Below are 24956 nucleotides of genomic sequence, written 5' to 3'. Positions count from 1 at the left end.
GATAATTGTGAAGTCTTCTATAGAAGTTGTAAAAAATCAGTTTGCAACAACTATAATGAGCACTCCCTATGTGCTAGAAGATCAAGAATTACCTGCATCTTACTCGGCCCCATTTAATAAAGAAATTTAAAAATCACAGGCCTTTCAAAGAAGAGAGTCCCAAGTAGGGAATTACCTAGAAATCATTCCGTAGGAGGAGTGGTTGAGAAAATTAGAGAATGTAACCCAGAAATGAGAAAGCTGAGGCCAAGCAAGGGAAATGCAGCTAAGTGGAAATATCTGAACTGCTGCAGGTTGAACTTACATCAGGGAATTTCTACACAAGAAAAGGAAGATGTTTCTCACAATTAAATGTGTCCTCAGGAAATCTTTGTGTAGCTTCACTGTGGATCAGGGACAGGACTGTGCCCAAAGGGGCTAAGAGAAAGACAACCTGAAAATAGGTAGGCACAGTATAAGCTGGGAAGGGCTGTGTCAGATGTAAGGCAGAGGTCCAGGGAAGCCGGGGGAACCAAAGCTTCAACCCTGCATACTGGGCCTGGGAGGGGGCACAGAGCAAGTTGTATCTGCATGGGGTGGTGGGGACCATAGAGAGCTTTGCACCAGCAAAGTCTCGGGCTCTCTGCAGAAAGTGGCAAGTGCAGGAAACTCAGAGAGAGGTTGGAGGTCACAAGGAAGAGGCAGCAGAGCCGTAAGACAACTTGGACCAGCACGGAAGGCGGTTCTCTGTGCTGATGAGGGCTACTGCAGAGAGCTCCCTTTGAAGGTTTCAGAGCACAGGTGTGACATGATAGATGCATTCCAGGTCTTCACCCTTCCTGCAGTGTGGGTTTCAGTGCTGGGCACACCAGCAATAAGGATGCTGACTGTAAGTAAGGTTAGAACTGAGAAGAGGAAAAACAAAGGTCCCCTTGGGACATGCTGCGGGGGAGAACCCTGCAGACCTGAACAGCAGGAGAGTGCTGGGAGGAAGGGAAGGGCCTCAGTGTGCAGCAGGGGCACCGGCCCCAGCTCTGAGTCCATGCAGACAGAGAATATGTGCACGTGTGCGTAAGACATTGTGGAAGGGACTCCAACCTTCATTAGGAGGCCAATCTGAAAAGTCTTTATTGCTCTTAAGATTCTGTGATTCTGGGACTTTAAAGTTTTTTCTTGGCTTATCTCAGACTCTCTTCTCACCCCTCAGCAAAAGTGGGTCCCAGATGAGATTTTGCCATCTTCTTTTTGTACTCCTGCTATGGGAGTATGAAAAACACCCAGACCCTCATCTTGGCCCCAGCATCTTTCCCAAACTTGATTCCAAATTTGCCTCTGGACAGCCTCACTTGTCTGCCAACTTGGAAACCAGACAAGTCTCTCCCCAAATTGTTGCTTTCGTGTCGTTGCAGACCATTCCTGTCACTTATGTTACTATATCCAGCTCTGCATATCCCAAATCTTGCCCTTTTCCTGGACTCCCTGCAACTCCTCCTCACCCCCCTGTACACCTGGTAGATTCTGATTCTTACAGGGTTCCTCTATCTTGACGTTATGTTACCCACTCAACCCCTGTTCTCTTCTCCAATGCTCAGAGCCTCACGCTTGGACTAAGGACTAAGAAGCTTTCAACAAGTCCCAGGCCCCGCCTCCCCATTCAGAGCATTCTGGATTGCCTGGTGGATGCTAGTTCACAGCACCCACATCCATCGCCACTCACCCCCTTTTTTCTGTCTCCCCTTAAACCAGATAGAAGCTTTCGGGTCAGTAATACTAAGTCACACCTCCTTAGCTCCTTAATGTCTAGGCCAGCCCCATGCACCAGGCCTCCACCCTGGCAGCACCTCTCTCCTGTCAGACTGGCCTACTCATTGCTTCCTGAATGGGCTCATAATTCCAATGCATGTGAATTCTCTGCATGGAGCACACTGCCCGTTCATGTCAAAGCACCCCATGTCCCACATCAGCATCCTTATTGCTGGTGTGCCCAACACTGATATCCACGCTGCAGGAAGGGTGAAGACCTGGAATCCATCTTACTGTGTCACACCTGTGCTTTGAAACCTTCAAAGGGACCTCTGTGCCATAGCCCTTATTAGCACAGAGAACCACCTTCCGTGCTGCTCCTTCAAGGTGGTTCAGTGTTAGGTTTAGGGAAGGGTTGACCCAAATAGCTTTGGGCATCTAGACCTGTGGAAGAGCTTAGAGCTCCCAGAGGATGACTGCACGTGGCAGCCGAGGGAGGTCTGCTTTTGGCATGGCAGTCATTGCAGGGAGCTCTGTTCTCCCTGCTGGACTCTGCAATTCCTTAGTACATTGCCATGAGCAGCTCATAGGAGAGAGTTGGGATGACTGACCGGGAATAGAAAAGGAGAAATTATTGTGGTGGGCAGAGTGAGGAAAGCAGTTGGTTCTGAAGACAATTCCGTCTGAGAACTCTTCCAAGTGTGAACTGAAGTGGGATGTTTACTCCTTGAATTTGTTTCCCCCTTTTTAGAGTATTGTACCAGCCACCGCTCGGTAGTTACATGGAGCTGATTAATTCCAAGCTCCTGGCATCATACATATGTGTGTATATATATGTGTGTGTGTGCGTGTGTGTGTGTGTGCATGTGTGTGTGTGTATACACACACATGAAGTATATATAAGCACATATATTTATAGATAGATAGATATACTTTGTAAGTGTTAAATCATTCAGGGAAAGAGGAAATTCATTATTTTTACTGTGTCTTTGGAGATAAATATAAAGACATGAACTGGGAAATCCAGTGCTATTTTGCTTTCTTTTCTTGGCTGCGTGGGTGGAGTAGATGGGACATGTTTCATTTTCTAGACTGAACCCATCTGTGCACAAAACCAGGCCCCATCTTGGGGTTACCATTGGGACTGGCCGACTTAAGGAACTAAGCTTGGCTCATGGTGGGGACAGTCTCTACGTGGTTATTCTGTGACTGTCCACATCTTTCAGAAATAGCATGCTGCCCCCCATGCCGAAACTGACTATATTTAAATGTCAGCCCCCAAAGGCATGAGGTGGCAATGTTCCCACATACGTATTCTTTCACTGCAGAGCGGGTTGCACAGTCAGCTGAGTCCATTTCCGGAAAGTTCTGTTCATTGAACAGTATACTTAGCATCAAGACTTTTTAGAGAGCAGTGAAATAAAAACAAAAAGAAGGTTTTTGTGCGCTAAGTAAGGAAACATTCATTTTTGCCAGGACAAAATGTGTTAAAAGAATAAATTATATTTTAAGGGAAATGTGAATTTCAAAATAACACTACCAAAAAAAGGGATTTTATTTTTCTACACTTTCAGTCAGGATTCCTTCTGTCAGGAATGGTAACCAGGTCTTGGTAAACAATGTCCTCAGAGAAAAAAATCAGTTTTTTGTTTTAATTTCTGAATTTGAAATAGACACCTACATTTCCAGAAACATTGATATTTCATTTATACAATTCTTTGGTCAACCCGAGAAACTCAGAGCTCCATAATAATGCCACTTACTTCTGATATTTTGATAACAAAAAGCATGGGTTTGTACAAGATAAATGGTATACTCTCAAAATGTTGATTTTCTGGCTACTGAAAATAAAATTGGATTTCCTAGAAGTGACTATAGGTTGGAATTAAACATTTAGTAGGTGTCTGAGAATGTTATAATCATAGGATAGTTATAATGATCTTTTTGTAATTAAAATATATTTTTAAAGTCCCACTTAGAAGGAATAGGATGCCATAAAACTCTAGGTCATTAGTAGTGATCTGGGTGTATGACTGCATTTAAAAATGACTGTTGTCATCTGACTGTAGAGTATTTGTCATAAATGCCTAAGTGAATGTTAATGAGTTGTTTACCATGTACTAATATTAACTTTCTTTCCCCAGATGCAAAGAGTTTAGCTGAAATGCTCATGAGGTAAGAACAAGACCCAGCACCCCAGATATCATGTTTGAAAGAACAATTTCCAACTTGCCTTGATTTCTTTTTTTTTAATAATGGCAGTCTGAAATTGATAATATTGATAATGTCTTTTCTTTTTAGAAAAGAATGTAATTTCCTATACATTCCAAAATATCCATGTAACACCTAGCTGGAGATGTAGATGAAAATGATGGATCTGTAAACATGCCACAGGTAGTTGTCTTGTTGGCTGGGCACAACCAACATTAGCCTGGGAACAGAGGCACATAAAAAGGAAGTAGCTTTAGTTTTGCCTTCAGCTAAATTTATTACTCATGAGGTCAAGCCTTCTTTCCAACAGAGTCATCCAACTTAAAAGAAAAGCGCAAAAGGAATGTGCTGTGCCCACGCTCTTTGAAGGCTCTGGGTCGCCATCAGTGCCCTCCACCAGAGCACCCATCAGCTCCTCTTACCACGGTCTCTTCTGGCCCTGGACGTCACAGCCTTCGTAGTTCATCCTCGTGTTAGGAGTAGCCAGCACGGTAGTTGCCTCACTGATAACTGTGGAGGGGAGGAATAAAGAGTGGTTCTGAGTAACTAAGAGAACGTTCGCAACTGTGGAAGACGGAAATGCATCCTTCACGGCTTTTCTTTCACACGTCCACAGGCCTGTGATAGGCAAAGCTGTGACAAGTGTGCTTCCATGTCCCCAAATTCCATTTTCCACCCACACGCCCTCTTCAAATGTTCAGTTTTCTTATGCTGGCCAACCTTTTTACTCTGTAAAAACCGGAACTCTCTGACATGAAGTATTTACACATATGGATTAATTGCCTGATGTGTTACCTCACCCTGATACTTGCATTTTAGGCCTTTCATGATGCAATGATTAAATGAAAAGTAAAAAAGGAAAATCAGGGTCTAGGAAATAAGTAAGAAAAATGTCAAGGACTCTGATGGTGAACTCAGCATTGCCAGTTTAGGATGATTTATGTGGGAGAGAAAGAGGGTGGGTCTAGTACCTCTTCCCTCTCCCATCACCAACACAGTTGGCTGTGACTTCCTCCTCCATCTATACATATAAAAGTAGTACTTTTTTGTTATTTAAAAACGTCCCATGTCCCATATCACCAGTATCTTTGAAGACCAAAGGCAGAAGTAGAATGTCATTGGCACATAGATTCCATCCTACAGACATTTTGTTTGGCCATACTGTATTTTGAAACAATGTGAATCACAGATAAACAATAATATGAAGGATAACTCTTTTTTTTTTTTTGAGGTGGAGTTTTGTTCTTGTCACCCAGGTTGGAGTGCAATGGTGCAGTCTCAGCTCACTGCAACCTCCGCCTCCTGGGTTCTAGCGATTCTCCTGCCTCAGCCTCCTAGGAGCTGGGATTACAGCCCGCCACCATGCCCAGCTAATTTTTATATTTTTAATAGAAACAGGGTTTCACCATGTTGGCCAGGCTAGTGTCGAACTCCTGACCTCAGGTGATTCACCTGCCTCAGTCAGGCATGAGCCACCATGGAAGGATAACTGTAAAATACGTTTGGTGCGAGTGATCTGATGAATGTTGGTGCCATCTGCCAAGATTAGGAAGATAGAGGCAGGGTATGAACTTTTGATTTTTTTGGAAGGTACGTTGGGAGGAGGTGCTGATGGGAATGAAAAGACCTGTTTGGGTCACGTTGAATTTGGGATTATTTTCAGGCATCCAGAGAAAGTGTCAAGTAGACAACTGGTAGCAGAAGTCTGGAGCTCAGAGGAAAAGCAAAGATGCAAGTGACCTGTACATTATCGCCTTCATAAGGGGCAACTACTCACACGTCCATGAGAAGATGACAGAAATTGCACAAGATGCCTTCAGTCCGTGCTCTTTGTTTGTGTGACCTTTATGGGTCACAGGGAACACATCCAGACACACATAACACTTGTGTTGAACAGATATGATAAAACGTGGAAAACAAAGAAGTCAGAGTCACTTGTAATCACTGATCTACCTAATAAAAGAAACTGTCGAAGGTAGACTTTAAAAATATGAATTAGTTGATGACATTTAAAATGAGGAGATTTCACATAAAATTTGACTTTCTGATTTTTCTTGAAAATGCCCTGGCCATACTGGGCACCACTGAGGTGATAATGGTACCAGCGGCAGGCACAGCGTCCCTTTAGAATGGCGCAACTTTTGCTCACCACAGCAGCTCCAACCCCCACCCCACACGTGGGCTGCTCCACCAGTCTGTACACTGAGCAGGGCTCTGGCAGCCCCCTCTTCTTAACTGGGCTCTGCACCACCTTGCCTGGCCCCCTCCCTATCTACTTGCAAACTGTAAATCATGCTTTTCCCAGAGGCTGTGAAACTGAGGGCTGAACATGTGAAACTGACATGTTCAACATTTTTTCAATTAGAGTGATTTGCTTTTTCACATCTCCTGACACTCTGGGGTGCATTCCTACTCCTTCTCACTAGCCTCTGAGCAAGACATTAGCAAGCATCCTTTATGAACAGGGCAGTTGCTGTGGATGCAAGACCACCTGTTGAGAAGAGGAGGAATTAATTATGTTCTTCCCATTGCCAGTTGCCAGCGTGAATTAGGAACAGTGAAACCCGTAATCTCAACGACTGATGATATAGTGGTTTTCCTTCAAAGGGTCAAAGTGATTGAAAAGGAAGAGAGTTTTCAAGCTCCTCAAATATGTGGATTTGTATGGGATTAATTTAGAATTAAATGCAAAGCTTTTAACCATGAAATGTTGGTTCAATCTAAGTTTGGCAGGTGAATGGGCCAAGCAAAGATCTTGTTACCTAACTGGTCAATTTAGGATCAACCATATTTGGATGTGGCCCAGGAAGTCCAGAACAATCATGTCCATTGGCAAAGAGAAGGATACTGAACAGCTGCACCTGGTCTGTACTGCTGATTTCTCTGGAAACTGGAGGAGCTAGCAGCCCGGTGCAGTGAGAATCAGAGAGACTATGAACCACAAGTCTGTGTTCTAGGCCTCTTATGGCCATAGGCTGTTTTCCAGATCTTAGCACGTCATTTTACGACTTTATGACTTGATTTCCTTACCTAAAAAAATAGAATAAAATTTAAAAAATTCAACATTGTTTCTAGCTTTATCACTCCATGTCCTGGGTTCTAGGTGGATGTAACATTTATTTTTCAACCATTTTCTACCAAGAAGCATCTGCATATTTCAGGGAGATTATCTGAAAGCCAGGCCAGGAAGGCAGATTAGACAGCTGAACCTACCTACTCAGCCTGGGTTCCCAGGGATCCCTGGCATGGCAGCATCACTCATCACTGGGCTTCATGCTTCTAGATATCCACCTGTTTCCCCTGCACACATCACCCTGCGGAAGGGAGACTGCATCCCTCACACCCCGATAGAAAGATTGTACTTTTATATGTTTATGCAAGATTATTTTTGTTAAAAAAAAAAAAAAAAAAAAAGCCTTCTAAGAGATGCTTGCTCTGAAGAGCTAACCTGTACACTGTAGAGAGCTAACATATATAATGTTTAAGGTCCAGGAATCAGTATTAGTGAGTGAGTTGGGGGTAAGCAGAAAAAGATTCCAATGGAATGGTCAAATTAGCTTGGCTTTTTTGATGTTCATATTTTTGTGCACATAATTAAAAAAATCTCTACCTTAGTGTTATAATGAGCTATGCTCCTAACAGCCACCTAGCCATTGTACATTTAAGGAATGTCATATTTGGGAGGATGACAGGCTATTAAGACTTTGAAGGGTGATAGTGACCGCAAATAATTGACTGGCTAAGATGGGATATTCTCTGCTCTGTGAACCCTACTCTGCTCTCCTCTTCTCCTCATTTTAATCAACCAGATGGCAAATAAATAGATGGTTGAAGATGATAGTTCAGTGATAACTAATATATTTAGCATGATCCTGTGCCATACAAAAAAAGATGCGATTTTTGCATCCACAGTGAAAACATTTGGACTCTTTTCCCAGGTTGCAAATGAAGTTTGTTCAAATCATTTTAAGGTTTGCTGCCATTCTAATGACCAATCATTATCATTTTTGAGGCTCACAGAACACAGAGTAATAAATATAAATATCACAATAGATTGTCAAAATGACTGCAAATATTAAGTAATAAAATAACTGAGTTGGAATCCAGTAAGTCTTTTAGAATGAGAAGGATATTATTGCCTCAAAACAAAGTCTTGGGGGACATCTCATTCAGCTCATATTGTGTCCCCAAAATAAATCAATGTGAAGATTTACTTAACAGACATTTATTGAACACCTACTTTGATCATACACTGTTCTAAGTTCTGGGAAGACACAGGAAACAGAACAGATGAAGAAAAACCCGGTGGTGCATATTTTCCTGTGAGAGAGGCAGAAAACGGATAAGATAAATCCATTAAGTATATGCTAGAGTGTCGTAAGTGCCAAGGAGACAAAATTAAACAGAGAGTGGGGAGAAGACCCATGAGGCATCCCCATCGCAGGGCCAGCCTGGCTCCTCTGGAGAGATGGCACCTGAGTCCAGCCTTGCAAGAAGGGAGGGAGGCAGCCATGCAGATTTTTGGGTTAGCAGGGAAAGGGTGTTCTAAACAAAGGGAACAGCCAAGTGCAAAGAGAAAGAAGAACTGTGAGTCAGGTCAGGTGCAGCGGCTCACACCTGTAATTCCAGCACTTTGGGAGGCTGAGGGGCTGATTATCTTGAAGCCAGAAGTTAGAGCAAGAAGGAACTGCGATGAACCGTGATTGCACCATTGCACTCCAGCCTGGGTGACAGAGCAAGACTCTGTCTCTAAAATAGAAACGATAACAACAAAGCAATTAGCTTCTGAATCTCCAGTCTTGTTGGGCCATTTTCTTATAGTCTTCCAAGGAGGAAGAATTTACTCCCAGCCTTGGTTGTCCTGGTTCGCAGGGTTTAATCATGTTCTAAATCTTGGTGCCAGCCAGTGGCGGTGGTTCACAGCCATTATTTAGCCTGCTTCCTGTGTCAGTCTGATGGCAGACCCCTTATTGTTGTTTAAGTGTAGCCTGCACTTGGTGTTCATCGCTATTTAATAGAGCAGCCGCTGACTGCCTCATAACTATTCATGATGAGCAGAAGAACTAGCTCACACTTCTATTTTTGGTACAAGGACAAGCTCAAGTCCCTAGTGAGGTTTCTAACCAGATCTTTTGGATATTCACAGAGGAGTAGTTCCCCATATGCTTTTGTGGAAATAAAGCTTATCAAAGCATGCCATAAATGCAGCCCCCTAACTAATCAAGATGCTCTTCATTTTATAAGATTATTTGAATTTTTACATTCCTCTCTTTAAAAAAAAAACAAACATTAAAACATGAGAAGTTAGCTAAGTAAGTAATTTGAAAGAACACAGAGACCATGTGAAAAATCAGGACAAAAGTTTGAATTTGGGCTCTGCGTAATTAGCATGATGCAGATACATAACCCAGTTCCTCATCGGCAGAGCAAGAAATCTGGTTCAAGATCACGTCCTAAGTAGCGATGTTGCATCTTTCAGAAGCTGTCTTTTTCATGTGGTAATTTGTTTTTACTCAAATGAGGCATATACATGGATCTCATCAGGCAAACATCTAAGGAGGGACTTGAGTGAACTTTGCTTTGGGATTATGAAGGTTCTGTCCACCACTGGGTTCAAGAGTGGATGGGTCCTTATTGACGAGAAGGATCTGTGGAGGCAGAGCCCTGGGACTGGGGGTGAATGGCTCGGATAGAGGGGAAGGCATTTAAAATGTGGCATGAGTACCCCTCTTTTGGTCTCCATTAAAAGTAACACAGGGGCACACCATCATTGAGTGAACTAGGCTCCAAAAATCTTTCTCAAAACCAGTGTTAACAACGATTGAACCGGACTGATGAATGCCATGGATTATGCCATTGATTGCATTATCCGAGTGACCTCTGCTACTTAGAGGATGCTTCAGTAAATGCTATTTGAACATCTAGTAAAATGATTATTCTGTAAAGACTGAACAACCACCCTTCTAATGTGGATTGCTAATTAATTTATCGACTTCTTTAGATTCTTGTGCAATGTGGAGATTTTTTTTTTAACTGCAGCCTATGACGGAATACAATCCTACCATGCAGTTTTACTACTTATTTTCATTTACTTTTAGAGAACAGCTCACTCTAAGAGTAATTTTCTGGTACACAAATTTTGAGATAAAATTATTATAGTAACTACTTTTTTTCTACTCTAACGTGTACTATCAGTTAGGAAAACTAATGTCAGAGAAGCTAACAAGGCTTGTGATTTACTTCTAGAACAAAAATAAAATGACACCAGATATAAATACAAATGCTAATGCATTGTAAAGCCCCTGGCCAACAAACAGCTGGAGCACGTGCTTTTTCCTTCACCATCTTTGGAATATCTGGTGCTTTCTTCCTCACCATCACTGGAATATCTCACATCTGAAAAATGAAAATGTGGCTGTTTTTTAATTTTTTTATTTGTTTCATTTAGCATTTACACAAGAAATGAGAACTTTCTAAAGTTCTATTGATAGATGTGGAGCCAATCTCTATTGACAATTTGTATTTTTTGAAACTCCCCAGTCAGATTAAATTTAATATTAACAAATAGCATTTGAATGGAGGACACATTTTTATAGTAGGTACTTTTCCTGTCCCCTCCCCACAAGGCATTTGTATATTTAGACAATAAACTTAGTTGGTATACAGGTGCATGTTGGTAGAATGTTAATACTGAACTGGATTTGTTAATGCATTCCCACATTTTATTCCCAGTAAGAATACCCGGACTTCAGATACCTTAAGCAAGCAACAGCAGACCCTGCGAATGCATATTGACATACCCAGGGCTCAACTTTTGATTGAAGAGAGAGACACGATGGAGACCATCGGTAAGGTGCCCTATTTACCACTTTACACAAAGTGGCTGCCACAGCCATGCCTTCTCAATCAAAACCCCAGGGTGTGGAAAATATTAGACAGGAGAGAGTCTTGAATGCTATGTGAGTACAAAAGTTAGAAGGCAGAGAATTTCTATTGTGAAAAAGAATAAGTACCAGCAAATGTGCAGAAAATTTGAAATACCACCCTATGTGCCAATATGCCAGTCATTTCCAGGACAGAAGTACCCCCAGCTCTGATCCATTTAGGATCTTTCCAGGGGAGGTTACTGATGCCACTCCAAGGAATAAGCATCTGTAATTGAATATACATCAATCCAGAGGCCTGCACTCTAAAGCCCCAGGTTGAAAATCCGCTCTGTTCTCCCCTCATCAACTCTGATAAGGCGAGCCTTCATTAAAGAAAATGTTAAACCATACTGAACACTTAAACACATGGCTTCGTACAAAGTATCGTCCCCCACATCAGCACCCCAGAAACATCCTCCAGCTGTTTGCCCAGCAGCACTTTGAGAAACACCAGGGCCCTAGTTTTAGGGTTTCAGAACAGCCACCTGGAGGCTCTCTGTTTTTTTTTTTTTTTTTTTTTCCACCCAGAACCCAGGTGTCCTCACTCTTTCCAGCTTCTTTTCAGCTAAATTCCAGTACCCCACACTGCCTGCCTCAATTACTCTATTTAATCCAGAGTCAAAGGCCTTCTATTTCCTTTCGAATAATAATGAGAAGAATAGCTGACACGTATTGAGAGTTCTGTAAACGTCACATGCTTTTTATAAGTACTTCATGTGCATTATTTAATTTAACCAACATGTGAAGGAAGTCTTGCTTTCGTAACCAAGATGTAGAGAGGTCTGTGTAGCTTTCCAAGGTCACCAAGATAGGAGCAGAACCAGGTTCCCCAGCTGGCCACGCTCACCACTATGCTATCTGTCTGCAGTGACAGGCAGCTAGCACAGCAGCAGGCCACCTGCTTCCCCTCCAACAGGCTGCTTCCAAGAAACCTCAACCAGGAGTTACCCAAGCTTTTGAGTGCCCATGGAAACACTCTGGAGCAGGCTCCGAGGCTGCCTCTTTTCAAACCTGGCTATGTTTGTTTTGGAAGGTGTTTGCTGGCCTGGGTCCCAGGGCAACCCTTTCTTGCGGTCTGGATAAAACTACCTGACTCACAGCACAGCCCAGCTGGGAAGGCAGTGGTAAGAGGCCAGGTGGGCAGAACACCTCCTCCATCACCCCCCCCACTTCTGCTGCCCCACCTGCCACTGGAGACATCTTGACCTAATAGTTCCTAAATTCTAGGGCCTGGGCCCTCCTGGCTGGAGTCACATTTGGTCCAGGCATAGCAGCACTTAAAGAAAGACTGGTCAAGTCCAAAGTGTCTCTTGATCACCTAATTTCAGTTAAACGCTTCAGTTAAACCATGTATGTAAGGAGGCACTACCTCACCTAAAGTACACAAGATTTTACCAGCTTGCTTATATCAGGATAAGGGATGAGCTGCTGTGTTTTCCTTTTGATTATCTTCTTTTTGGGGGAAAAGAGAAGGTATCCCTGGAATCTCCTTTGTTTAACCAGTAGATTGGACGTTAAAACTAAAATTTCCTTTGAAAAAATTTCAAAAATCACAATGTAATTCCTTTGACCATGTAATTTTATAAGCCCTTTATATGCATTATTTAATTTAACCTTTCCAGCCAACATAGGACAAGGTTCTTTTATAACTGAGATGTAGAGAGGTTGCTTAGCTTGTGGAGGTCACAGTGGTTGTGTAGCATGGTTACCATATTTGCTAAATGTGCATCACTAGACTTAATCATCCTACATGTGGCTATGAAAACAGATAGCTAGGCAGATGCCATGAGTGGGCTGTGGCCTGCCAGGAGCTGGTCACTGGGGGCTTAACCCCAGAGAAAGCCTGCCAGTCATTTCCATATGTATTAAAGACTCTTAGCTAGAGATCCATCCCAGTCCACACGGGATTATCTATCAGCAAGAGCCCTTGACCTCCTTGTCATTCCTGACAATTGGTCGATGGCATTTTCTAATTACTGGGGAAGTAGAAATGTGGTATTTCAAAATGCCCCGGGCTCTGACAAGAATCCAATATTACAGTGACACTAATTTCTATCTAGAATGAATGGTTAACCTCATGATCAGACAGGCACCCAAAATTTTCCATGAAAAGTGTGTAACCTAGCCCCACAGATCATCTGCTGTCCTCCAAAAGGGCCTGCATGCTAGAAACTGCGACACATCCCGTCATTAATGAAAAACAAATGTAGACACGGAGCCTCTGGTGCTGGGTCCAGATGTAGGAAACTGTCTCTGTAGAAGAGCCATCCTCTCTGAGGAGTCAGGTGATCACCACGGGGCCGGACCTCCACGCCAAGCCCTGGCACCTGCTGTGGTGCCAACCTCATTGCACCATGCGCTGGGATACTCGCAGGCATCTTGGCAGCCTTTCCTCTATTTCTCTGCCAAGAAATTTTATTCTAACTTCAAGAGGCTTTCCTTTCCTGCCAGGGCCTGAGTAATTGGATTTGGTAAGGTTCATTCTGTTCAGAGCCTTTTTTGGGCACAGAAGTCGAGCGGTGTTGTTTACAACTTTCGCGTCCCTGTTGCAGTATCAGGGCAGGCTGCCGTGTGGTCCCTGCTGACTGATAAACTCCTAGCAACAGCATCATGAGCTGCAGCCTTTGAACATTTATGAAAAATCATATATCCTAGCCAAAGTCTCACTTGGAGTAAAAATGCTCTTTAAAAAGTGTGGAAAGTATCACAAGGTAGTCATGAGAATCCTGGACCACCAAATGACGCAGCTCAAACAGCTGCTCCTGCTGCAAGCACTGAGATGCCCAGAACCCATCCAAACCCAGGCTCCTGCCTCACTCACCTTCAAGTGTCTATGTTAGCAGGACTTGAAAATTCTGACAAGTGAATCATTCAGGAGAAGTCAATTAGTGGATGTTCTAGAGTGATTAAAGCTTACAGGAGGTAGAAACAAAAGGAACATACCTTGAGTCCTTTAAAATAGAGAAATCAATAAGCTCTGAAGACTGGCATGTTTTCTTCTCTTTTATTTCCCCTCCAAACATTTGCCAAGTTCAGAACAAGAGCAAACCTCAGTAGAAAACTGCAGTGGCTATTTTCTAGTCCTGCAAACAGAGCTTCCCAGCGACCAAAAGGACCCATCTTCATTGACAGCCTCATCACTGGTGAGGGGGCTGGCATTGCAGATGACGTCTCAAAGGAACTTTTGACAAACACATAAATCCAGAGCTCAAATCAACGTTAGCTTAATGAAAAACCAAGCCCAAAGAGAAAGGAGAGCTCCTTCTCTGCATAGTCATCGTTCTTCTTAGCTCATTGCTCCCAAAGCCAACCGCCAGGAAGAAGCTTCTATTCCTAGTGCTCTAGAGTAACACTAATTCAGTGTTTGAATTTGCAATCATTTTTGCCACTTTAGATGCGGCTATGACTGTGGTTGTCATTAACAATAACACAAGTGCCTTGGGAGAGAAAAGGCCAGGGCATGGTTGGAAGGGAGATAAATGTGTTTGGCTTTCTGTGTTCCTGCCATCCTGTAGATGATCGCTCCACGGTTCTGTTGACGGATGCTGACTTTGGAGAGGCAGCTAAGCAGAAGTCCCTGACGGTCACTCACACGGTCCATTACCAATCGGTGTCTCAGGCCACTGGGCCCTTAGTGGATGTTTCAGATGCTCGGCCGGGAACGAGTGAGTGGTCAACAACACTTAAAATGTGTGGGTGTTAACAACGCTGAAAACATAGTCACGCTCTTTCTCTCTCAAATGAAAATGGGGGATGGGGGCTTTCAGACCTAGGCCTGAGAAACAAATAGGTATAATGACATCTTTAATTTGGGATAATGAGTTGTTATTGATGAATCCTGGCTATTTTGATGTCAGTTGAAGCCAATTACAGTTAATATTGTTTACTATAAAAAGTGCTAGAAATTTCAGGTACATGTATTTGTTAATCTAGGCAACACACGAGGCGGTAAGGTAATCCACATTGGTGTGTATGTGCTGTATACCAGTATTGGGATAGAAAGATGATGTCATGCACTTTATCTTTGCAACAGTCCTATAAAATACCTATCATGAAGCAGATATCATAGCCTCTATTCTGCAGATAAGAAAACTGAAGCCTCAGATAAATTATGCAAACAGCATAAAGTTGCACACATAAGTAATAAAACCAAGATTCAGCAACAGACCTGTCTGTTTTCAAAGCTTATGCTTTTCCCCCGAACACTGAGAAAAATTATAGTTAATGTGAAGATTATGTTGGATTTCGTAATTAATATTTGCATCTGTAATATATGGAAATTAATTGCTGCAATGACGGTGAGTCCCCCAATATGTATCTAGAGCTTATTAATTAGATACTCTTATTTCTTCATAATTGGAATCATTCCTAAATCTCTTGAAAGACTGAGAAATTGATGTCCTGATTATTATCGTTTTGGAAGCTTTGATGTCTACCTTTCAAATCTCTAATCAATTTCTTTGCAAAAATTTACATTCTTACAGTACTGTGTTATCATTAGAAAAATAAATATTATAATGTTAAAAGCTATTCTTCATAAATCCCAGCTTGGGAAGCATTTGGAAAATGCAGTGAACTTTATGAAGTAAACCCGTTGCCTACGAAATAACCTTGTAATATACAGAAAATGGTTTCAGCAGGCATTGACATTCCTTTAAAAAAATATTTTCAAGGACATTCTAAAGAAGTCTTTTACCTCTTCCTTTTGTCTAATCTTCTTCCCCCCCTTTCTTCTTTGATGACATTAGTACCTTCTGAAGACATTAGTATCTTCTGAACGCGATGTGAGTGTGAATAAGCTTTGCCAAAGAGTGTGTGCCAGAGCCTTGCTCTTAAAAAAATGATTCAGGGGCTTTGGCTTCTCCACCGTGAACTGCCTGGTGTGGCTTCCTGCTACTTCAAGACACTATTCCGATGGGTTTCTCAGCCATTTTTTGCTGCTAAATCAGAAAAAGATTATAGACATTGAAAGGAGTAGATTTTTAGAGCAATGCAACCTTGGCTTCAGCACTCTGTTGGAAAGGGTAGCAAAAGAGCAGGGAAAAGAGACAACAGAGCAGGTGCCCTGGGCCGCGTTCTCCACGTTTTCCATGCATCTGAATCACCTGGTGCCTATTTAAAAATATCGATTCCAGGGCTCCACCCAGAAATCTGCATGAAATCTGCATGGTAACAAACACCCTGGGTGATTCTAATGCTGGCTGTTTGGACCCCGAATTAAGATACACTGCCCCAAGGGTTAGAAATGTGTCCTGTATGTAATGCAGCAGCGCAGGACCCCTCCAGCACATCAGTTCTTCCTGCCAGGTAAAAAGCAACATACATTTCTACTTCCCCTTCAGTGGTCAGCTAGCAGCCGAGAATGCACAAAAGCTAGTCATAAATAGTTAAGACAGGAAAAGCAGCCCGAAACAAAAGCACTGGCAACTTCCAGCTGCATGGCCAGCCCCAGAATAACGGGGAAGTTGATTTGATGTCATGTAAAATATCAAAGAGACATGAATGTGAGTCACAGCAGATACTGTAAACCAGTGGTCAGTGAGTAGCAGGCAGGACACACATGGGAGGGATGTGTGTTTATCTCATGGCTATAAAGTTGGAAGCAGGGCTGGGAACATTAGTGCATTCATTCAGCCCTCAAATATATTTATTAAGGTTTCACTTTACATATATGGCTCAGTGCTCTGTGATGGAGATACACCACGAGTAAGATGCAGAAAGGCATTCATTTCATTGTAGTCAGGGGGCAGACATTGAACTTGGAACTAAAGGATTTTTCATTTCTCAGTAAGTACTAGACAGAAAGAGAATGAAGCCATGGTGAGTCAGCGGGCATGTTGAGCGGTGGGAGGGGCTGTCTTGGGTCCAGGTCATTTGGGAAGACCTCCAGTGAGGAGAAGACATGAAACAAGATCAGAGCCACAGCAGGAGCAGACGGGGATGAAGGGAAAAGCTCCCAAGATTCCCCGCATGATGAGGATGAAAGTGACACTGGAGCGCAGTGAAAGGCAGGGAAAAGGTGAGACAGAGAAACAGTGGTCCTCCCCTTGCAGGGTCCCCTAAGCAAGCACCTTTCAGGTGCATTTCATTCTGAAAGTGCAGAGATGCTGTCCCAGGAGCTTAGCCTGATGATCACAGGGAAACACTGCCGCTTACAGAGCAATGTTTCTTTCCTTTGTGACGAATTTCACTAAATGATGTTTACCAACATCAGGTAAATCTACTCAAATGTGTACATCGGTCCCCTGGTTCCCCGCTCTCTCTCCAAAATGAGTGTATTCATTTAGCACTTGCATATCTGTATTAGTAAAATATCTTCTGGATCATCTTTTCATTCAGTGTTCCTCAAAAACCACAGTGCGAGGGACTGACAGCCCTCTATTTTTTATTTAAAATTAGAAATGATGGGTGATTGGCCCTGCAGTGGGTTCAAGAGTCTGAAGCCCATGAACTTTCTGAAGCACAGTCTCCTGCTAGCTTCTTGCACCAGGGTGTCTCCCTCTGCCCAGGTGTTATACCTCTGTAAATCCCATGGAGCAGCTTCTTCTTACTATAGTTTGGCATTTTTGCAGAGATTCATTTGTATTCTCTATTTTCTTGGCTACAGAAGACATCATGATTCTATTTTATATGTCAGGTCTGTGTTGTCATAGCAGGAATTCTTTATTTTTAAGAAGAGCATCTAAAACGTGTTGCTTGCATACCAGAATGACTGCATTGTAGAAGTTATTGTTCCTAAGCATTTTATTAGTTTGCCAGAGGGTTGCAACAGACCCTTATGAGGATGGTGAAATCATAACAATTTGCTATTTATCTGTGTCAGTTCATGAAAACACATCCCTTGGCTGATTCTGCTGCACTGAATACTTCTCTCTCTCTCTCCTGTGGATTATAATACACTGAAAAACTAGGACTCTATTCATGTCTTCATCGCCATTCTAGCCACAGTGTCTGACAAAGGCATGTAGTGGATAAATACCAACCAGCCATCAAATTCTGAGATCAGAACAATGGGAATGGAAAAGAAAAGACATTGCGTCATGTTTGCTGCACAGGAATCATGGGTAGGGCCAGCTGAGCCTGCCCCATGTGATCGGAGCACTCGGGCACATTAATCTCATTCAGACTTCAGGACAGCATTAAAGTAGGTGATGACGTCACCTAGTCTCAGAGACTAGGGGATTAGGCAGGTCTGACATGGTCACCTGGCCAGTGATACAGCCAGGCTAGGAGTGAATATGAACTTCCAGCCCACGTAACCTAATTCCAAAGCTCTCACTCTCAGTCGTTCTACATTGCCTTTAGGTAGAGAGCTACATACAGGACATGTAATAGACTTCACACACGTGCACATTCAATAACGAGAGCTTACAACGTGGACTTGAATCTTTATTGTTGAGACTGAAAAAAATTCCCTCTGTCACCCAGGATGGGACTAGCGATGGCCCTGAGGGAAATACCTGGGATGGGTGAGGTGCACCCAGTAGTCCAGGGTATAAAAAGCGCTTGATAAATACTTGTTACATGAGGGAGTGTTCAGGTCTGCCAGTTTCATCCTCTCTATGAGACAGCTAGTAAATTCCTCATGTAAAGCTGGACATCCGCAACTACAAGATATGGAAACCAATGGAACAGACAAAAGCAGATTAATACCATGATTGCAGCACACAGGACATGTTCTTAACCCTATTATCCAAAAAATTCTCTCATCCCAAACTCGGGATAATTAAAATAAATCTGATTCATTGGGCAAAAGTGTAATTGGGGTTCAGACCCCTTGTTGAAAGGCCATGAGCTATTTATATCCTGTGCCCTCTAACTCATGGGCTGTTGAGCAGGCATGATGCTTAATAACTGAGTTTTATTTATATTAGAATGCTGGGAACCTAACAAAATACTTTCCATTAAGGGGCAGTAAATCCCAGCATTTATTTGCTTAGATGAGTTTGTAAGTTACATTAAAAAAGGCTGCCTGTGGAATCCAAGTAAAAATTGTATTTTAGCTGCTGTCTTAGACATTATCATACAGCAGAGTTCAGTTCAGGTACAAAACAATGGCTCCAAAAACCCAATTATTAAAAAGCAAATGAGTCAAAAACCCCAGTATTCTACATATTAAGACCATTTGACCCTAGTATGCCTGCCTAGCGCAGAACAGGACTGCGGACTGTGGTTTAAGGAAACTAATATCATGACCTATATTTTCAGCATTATCAGGCCACCAGTAAAACTGTCCTCATCTAGAAAAAAAGAGATTATGAACAAAATTAACTTGAAAGGAGTCCTGGCTTTGAATCAAGGCTGACATGTGTGACTTTCCCTATTTTCCAAATAGGGTGAGCTCGATGAGGAAAGGAGCTATGACAGTGAAGAGCTTTGCCCCACCACTGGGGAGTGAGATCACAGGGAAGAAACGGGGGCTAAGGTTTGGGGGATTGGAGGAAATAATTGTATCCTAGAAATGGGACTAGCAAACTCTGCCCCCCAAACACCCCTCAACTTCCATGCCAGGAGTATAACCTGTTCAGAATGAGCTGCAATAGTTGTAGTTGCAAGAAACTTAAAGAAGAATAAAAATGAGAATTTTCAAAACTTATGTAAGGGACTGGGTACTTTTCTGGAAAAGACTCATTAGCATTTAAATAACAAGCTCCACTTATTTAAACTCCACTTATCAAGTCGATAGTTCCTGGAAGACATTTAGCATCTTACCCAGCATAATGTTTTTCTCTCTTTTTGAGGACCTCTTTCCTAGCATTTCGGTGAAAAAAACCAATTATCATTCATACCTGGCTGTGTAGAGCTCCAGCATAACTCATTTACATTCTCATCAAGGCCGAGAAAATCCTCTAATGAAGTCTTCCATGAAATTGTGCAAGTAAGGGATGAAATGTGTCTTAAAATCAATGCCCCAGAGAATATTCACCAAGACTGAGTATTCTGATTTAGGAAATCTTAAAATCCATCTCTTTGGCTGCCATCTTAACGCACCTCTCCAGCAACATAGGAAGATAAATGAGGTTCAAAGTACAATTAACTAGACACTTGCAATGAGGAAATCTTCCATTTAAAAACAGTCATTTCACCTTCCCAGTGTTAGCCTTTCACATTCCAACATGGAATTATATGCAAGCCAGGGTCATGCAGACACCGTACTAGGAAACTTAGACACCCAGGATTTGGCCATATGTGGTCAAGTAACAGGCATTAGCTGAACTGAACAGGCAGAAGGTTTGGGTTACATTTTTATCATTTAACAGCTGCATCATTTATCTCTGAGCTTCCATGGCCTTCACAAAGTGACACAAGGTGTATGAATTCCTTCACAAAATTCTGTATGTCAGGCTCTATGGATGGATCCAAGAAGGGATACCATAGCTCCTATCCTGGAGACACTGCCAGACCCATGAAAGCACATAAATAAATCAGTGCAATAACATTCCCGGCTGGCCCTGTCAGTTTTGCTCCTTTGAAATTTCTTGAGGGCCCAACAGTGAATATAGTCTGCTGGGTTTAGAAGTGGCCAGACCATACTGAAATATAACTATATCAAACTCCTCTTTGAGAAGCAGAGAATTCAAAGGTAGAAAAGACCCATCTAGGACCTAGCTGCCTCTAAGCTAGAGCTCCAGAAAAATCATTCCAGGTAACCAAAGTTCTCTAATTTTCCACAGAATTCCAGAAAAGGCAACGTTATAGCCCACTCTGGTACCTGACAGTCTCTGCTGGTGGAATATCCTTTCTCCTAGCTCACCAAAGGGTTGAGCCAAGAACTGCATCCACCCCATCGACTTGCTGCCTTTGGTTCCAGATTTAGAAAAAATGAAACCTACCTGGCACCAGCTTAACCCTTTGCTCTCCATATTAAACAACCCAAGATATCTTTGTTCAAGTTAGGACAATTCTATTGAAGAGATGTGCTGTCATATGCAAAGGGCTTATGGAGAGTTGGGACATAAAAGTATGGTCCCTCTGCACTGGGAGCTTTCAATTTAATGAATAATACAGTCATAATTAAAACAATGAGTAATCTGAGAAACAAAATTACAGGCAACATCTTTATTAATTTCCTAGAGCTGTTGTAACGTAGTACCACCAACTGGGTGGCTTCGCAGCACAGAAAGGCATTTGCGTACGGCTGCAGACTCCAGTCTCTGCCTCCATCACCCCATGGCCCTCTCCCCTCCTGTGTCTGTTCCTTTTCTTATAAGGACACCATTCATAGTAGATTAAGGGTCCTCCCTATTCCAATATGACCTCGTCTTAGCTAATTTCATCTGTAATGACCGTATTTCCAAATCAGATCCCACATTCCGAGCTCCTGGGGTTTGGGACGTGAACATATGTTTTGAGGAGATACGGTTCACTCGTAACAACACCTAAAGTAGAAGAACTGTGGAAAGGAGGTCATGTTCAAACATACTAGGCTGAGCTTCCTTGTTTTACAGAAGATGATGATGCCCAGGAAGTTTAAATGACGTATGTCAGGTCATAACATTATTAAAGGCCAAGAGCAAGACTCAAATATGTAACTTCTGAATCCAAGTAGGCTGTTCCTTTCCCTGTAGGGCTAATTAACTGTGTAAGTATCAGATGAATGTTTCAAGCCATAAAGGAAAGGGGAAGCATCCTCTGCACAGGAGAAGTCAATGAAGTTTTTCTGGAGGGTGTGGGTGAGGGCAGGGGTGGGTGGGTGGCACTGCCCTCCGCTCTTGCTCTCAGCTGACCACACTCCTCTGCAGACAAAGACGGACACAATTCTTGGCTCTTCACAGATCCCACCACCAGGAGGAACGCCAAGGCTGGGCCCACGTCGAGAAACCGCTACGCCAGCCAGTGGACCCTCAACCGACCCCACCCCACCATCTCAGCACACACCCTCACCACAGACTGGAGGCTGCCAACACCCAGGGCTGCAGGATCGGTAGACAAAGAGAGTGACAGTTACAGTGTCAGCCCCTCGCAAGATACAGGTAGGCCCTGACGCTGCCTCCTCCGTCCCTGGGGACCAGCACGGCCCACGCACCTTGAGCTTCATGAGCTCCTTGGGAAGGGGAGAGGGGGCTTTCTCCCTCCTACTTGTGTGCTTTTGAAGGTCACTTTCAGATTGTTAAGCTGTTTATCTAACAGTTACCTATACAGCTGCACAGCCTTTGCTGCACATAAGGCAAAACAGCCACACTGTATCTATTCTGCTGGTGTCCTGAATCTCAGACTCAGGCTTCTCTCTCCTTTTAGTTCCTACCCTACTGGGAGAAATAGAGACCTTTTTAAATTTTCACCCCCATGATTGCAATAATTGCTGATTACACTCTGAGGGCGTCTGACCCACTACCATCTCCAGGATTAAGACACTGCACTTGAAGTTTCATGATGAGGCCCTAGCACCCTCTATAGGGAAGCTAGGCTGATCCGTTAGACAATTAAACAGGGGTTGAATATAAGGTAAGTCATCCAGTCTACGCCATCAACCACCAAGTTTTCACTTCAGAGAGAAGACAGGGCCTAAGAATAGCACTGGGTTGCCCACCACTCCCCCTTAAATTTTGGAAAGAAATTACATCTGAATCTAATAGCTGTAGGAAATTTTAATACTCATTTTTCTTTTGTTCTTAATGATCTACTTCAAAAACAGTGTTCCAGAGGTGGAGTGTCGCCATGTGAATTTATTTTTATGGCTGTGATTTATCTTAGAAGAGTCTCAGGGTTCCACAGAGGTGACCTCAAAACTTTTTAGTGCATTTGAAATGCAGAGATCTCGCTGACTAACCTGACATGGCCCAGCTCAAAAGCACGTGGGCTCCGGTTTTTGTCCCGATGGTTTTCTAGGCCCCATAGAGGGTGATAACAACAGAAGATGTATCCCAGGGGTTAGGGACCATTCTGGCTAGTGGCCAATTTCCGTGTAACATCACATCTTCATTTCTAAATATCACCACATCTTTCTTCCTGAGCTGAGGCCCCAGAAGCTGAGCTGCAGCTCCAATCATTCATACCGGTTAAAGAGTCTCTAGGGCATAGATCCATTTGCAGGTTGGAGCAGAGACAGGGGTGCTGCCACTCCTACTGTTTTCACTAAAAGCAGGATTTTCAAAGGGAATGCATTACTTATTTATGGAAATGTCCCAAGCTGGGACATCTGACTACAGCAATTTGCTTGCAACAAAGCTTCCCTGAGCCGGATCTGCTGAGGCTTGCGAAGCTGGCCTCAGAGTGCCTAAGGCAGGATCCTCTGACAAGGAGCCAGACCTCCTGCCACGTCCCACTGTGATCAGCGCCAAGCCAGGAAGGGTCATGCCATTGGTGCAGACTTCTGATGGTGAGTCGCCCGTCTTGTTTTTCTCTTTCACGGTGTAGATCGAGCAAGAAGCAGCATGGTCTCCACAGAAAGTGCCTCCTCCACTTACGAAGAACTGGCCAGGGCCTATGAACATGCCAAGATGGAAGAGCAACTGAGGCATGCCAAGTTCACCATCACAGAGTGCTTCATATCAGACACGTCATCGGAACAGTTGACGGCAGGGACAAATGAGTACACGGACAGTCTGACCTCCAGCACCCCTTCCGAATCGGGAATCTGCAGGTTCACTGCATCTCCCCCCAAACCTCAGGATGGAGGACGAGTGATGAATATGGCAGTTCCAAAGGCACATCGGCCAGGTGAGCAAGGCCACATGGGGGCCGTCGCCTAGGGAAGTGCTTCTTCCTGGTTCTCCCTCATCTGCTGTGAAAGCCCTTCTCAGTGTTCAGATGGAATGTGTGCTCTGTTTACTGATGGCTGCATAACAAACCATCCCAAAGTTCATTGGATTAAAACTACAGCAATCACTTATTTTGTTGATGAATCTGAAATGTGGGCGGGGCCTAGTGAGGGTAGCATGCTGCAGAGGCTCTCTTAGGGCTAGGGACCCACTTCCAAAGTGGCTCACTGACCTGGCTGTGTTCTCCCTGTGTAGGGCTGTCCACCGGGCACTTTAGCTTCATCACAGCATGGTGGCTAGGTTCTAGCAGCAAATGGCCCAAGACATAGTCTGTGGAAATAGCCAGTTTTCTTAGCTTGGCCCTGGAAACTGACACAGCATCATTTCTGCTGTATTCTATTGTGCAAGAAGTCACAGAGCCCAAGAAGCCCAGATTCCAGAGAAAGACGCCCCCACTGCTTGATGAGAAAGCTGTCAAAAATGTGAGGGCTGTATTTTAAAACTGCCACACTGAGGGCTTCTGAAAAGAGAGAGGTCTTACTGTAGCCAGTGTTTGGGACATGGTCTCACTGAATTACACAAGGTGATGGCAACTGGCTAACATTAGGCCAGCCAGTAGTTTGGTCTTCAAGCTGAACACCTGTGAATTGTCTCGGTTGTGAAAGAGCTGCAGATTCTGAGGTCTGCAGGGCCTGGCAGATAAAGAGTGCCGAGGTTAGAGAACAGGGTCAAAAAGAACATGGGCCATTTCAGAGCTCATTACTCTCTAAAGGAAAAGACTCTAGCAAGCCCCTGACAACTGATCTCAAGTGGAAATGGGGGCTTAGTATGGGCTTGTCTTGTAAGAGAAGCCAGACATCTTGGTTTTATATGGAAATTCACAGTTTTTTAGTGTTGGCTTGGATATTTGTAAACCATTGCACAGGGCAAATAAAACACATCTTCAGATGGAATCCAATCTAAGGCAGCCAATTGTAGTTCTCTTCTGAAGAATCACTTTTTCTTTTTCACCCTGAAATAGCTGCCTGTAGACTTTCCTTCACAAACTGACCTATCCAATCTTATTGAATCCAGTTTTGTTTCTCATTTTACCCATTTTCTGCTCCAGTGTTCTGGTTCCATTTCAAAAATGTATCTTCACTTTTGAATTACTGCAATTCCCTTGGGCTTTATGGCATAAGGCCTAGCTGAAATGAGCTTTATAAATGCATAAAAATATATAAAATTAGAATTGTCTATCCAGCAAATAATCTTCCAAACTGACTCCATATTCATGCCAGCACTCAATAAAGAATGATGGCTTCATTTATTTTCCTTCTGTCTACCTCCTCAGGGGAAAAGATGAGCTGTTATTTGTGGGCGTTTTTATTTTAACTATATTTTTTTTGGTGGTGTT

General features: G+C 43.2%; 1 protein-coding gene across 1 annotated transcript in view; it reads left to right on the top strand.

The window, feature by feature from the left end:
- The window catches only part of DSCAM (DS cell adhesion molecule), a 103062-nt gene that overhangs the window by 59909 nt on the left and 18197 nt on the right, over window positions 1-24956 (top strand). Inside the window, exons 11-15 of the mRNA XM_017526279.2 lie at window positions 3867-3897; window positions 10666-10781; window positions 14375-14524; window positions 21635-21832; window positions 23217-23519. Coding sequence (XP_017381768.2) covers window positions 3867-3897; window positions 10666-10781; window positions 14375-14524; window positions 21635-21832; window positions 23217-23519 — 798 coding nt within the window. The remainder of the gene's footprint in view (window positions 1-3866; window positions 3898-10665; window positions 10782-14374; window positions 14525-21634; window positions 21833-23216; window positions 23520-24956) is intronic.

This window comes from Cebus imitator, unplaced genomic scaffold (genome assembly GCF_001604975.1).
Source record: "Cebus imitator isolate Cc_AM_T3 unplaced genomic scaffold, Cebus_imitator-1.0 Scaffold41, whole genome shotgun sequence".
Taxonomy (NCBI): Eukaryota; Metazoa; Chordata; class Mammalia; order Primates; family Cebidae; genus Cebus; species Cebus imitator.
Note: the sequence above shows the minus strand (reverse complement) of the source record. Positions and strands in the feature narration are given on the sequence as shown.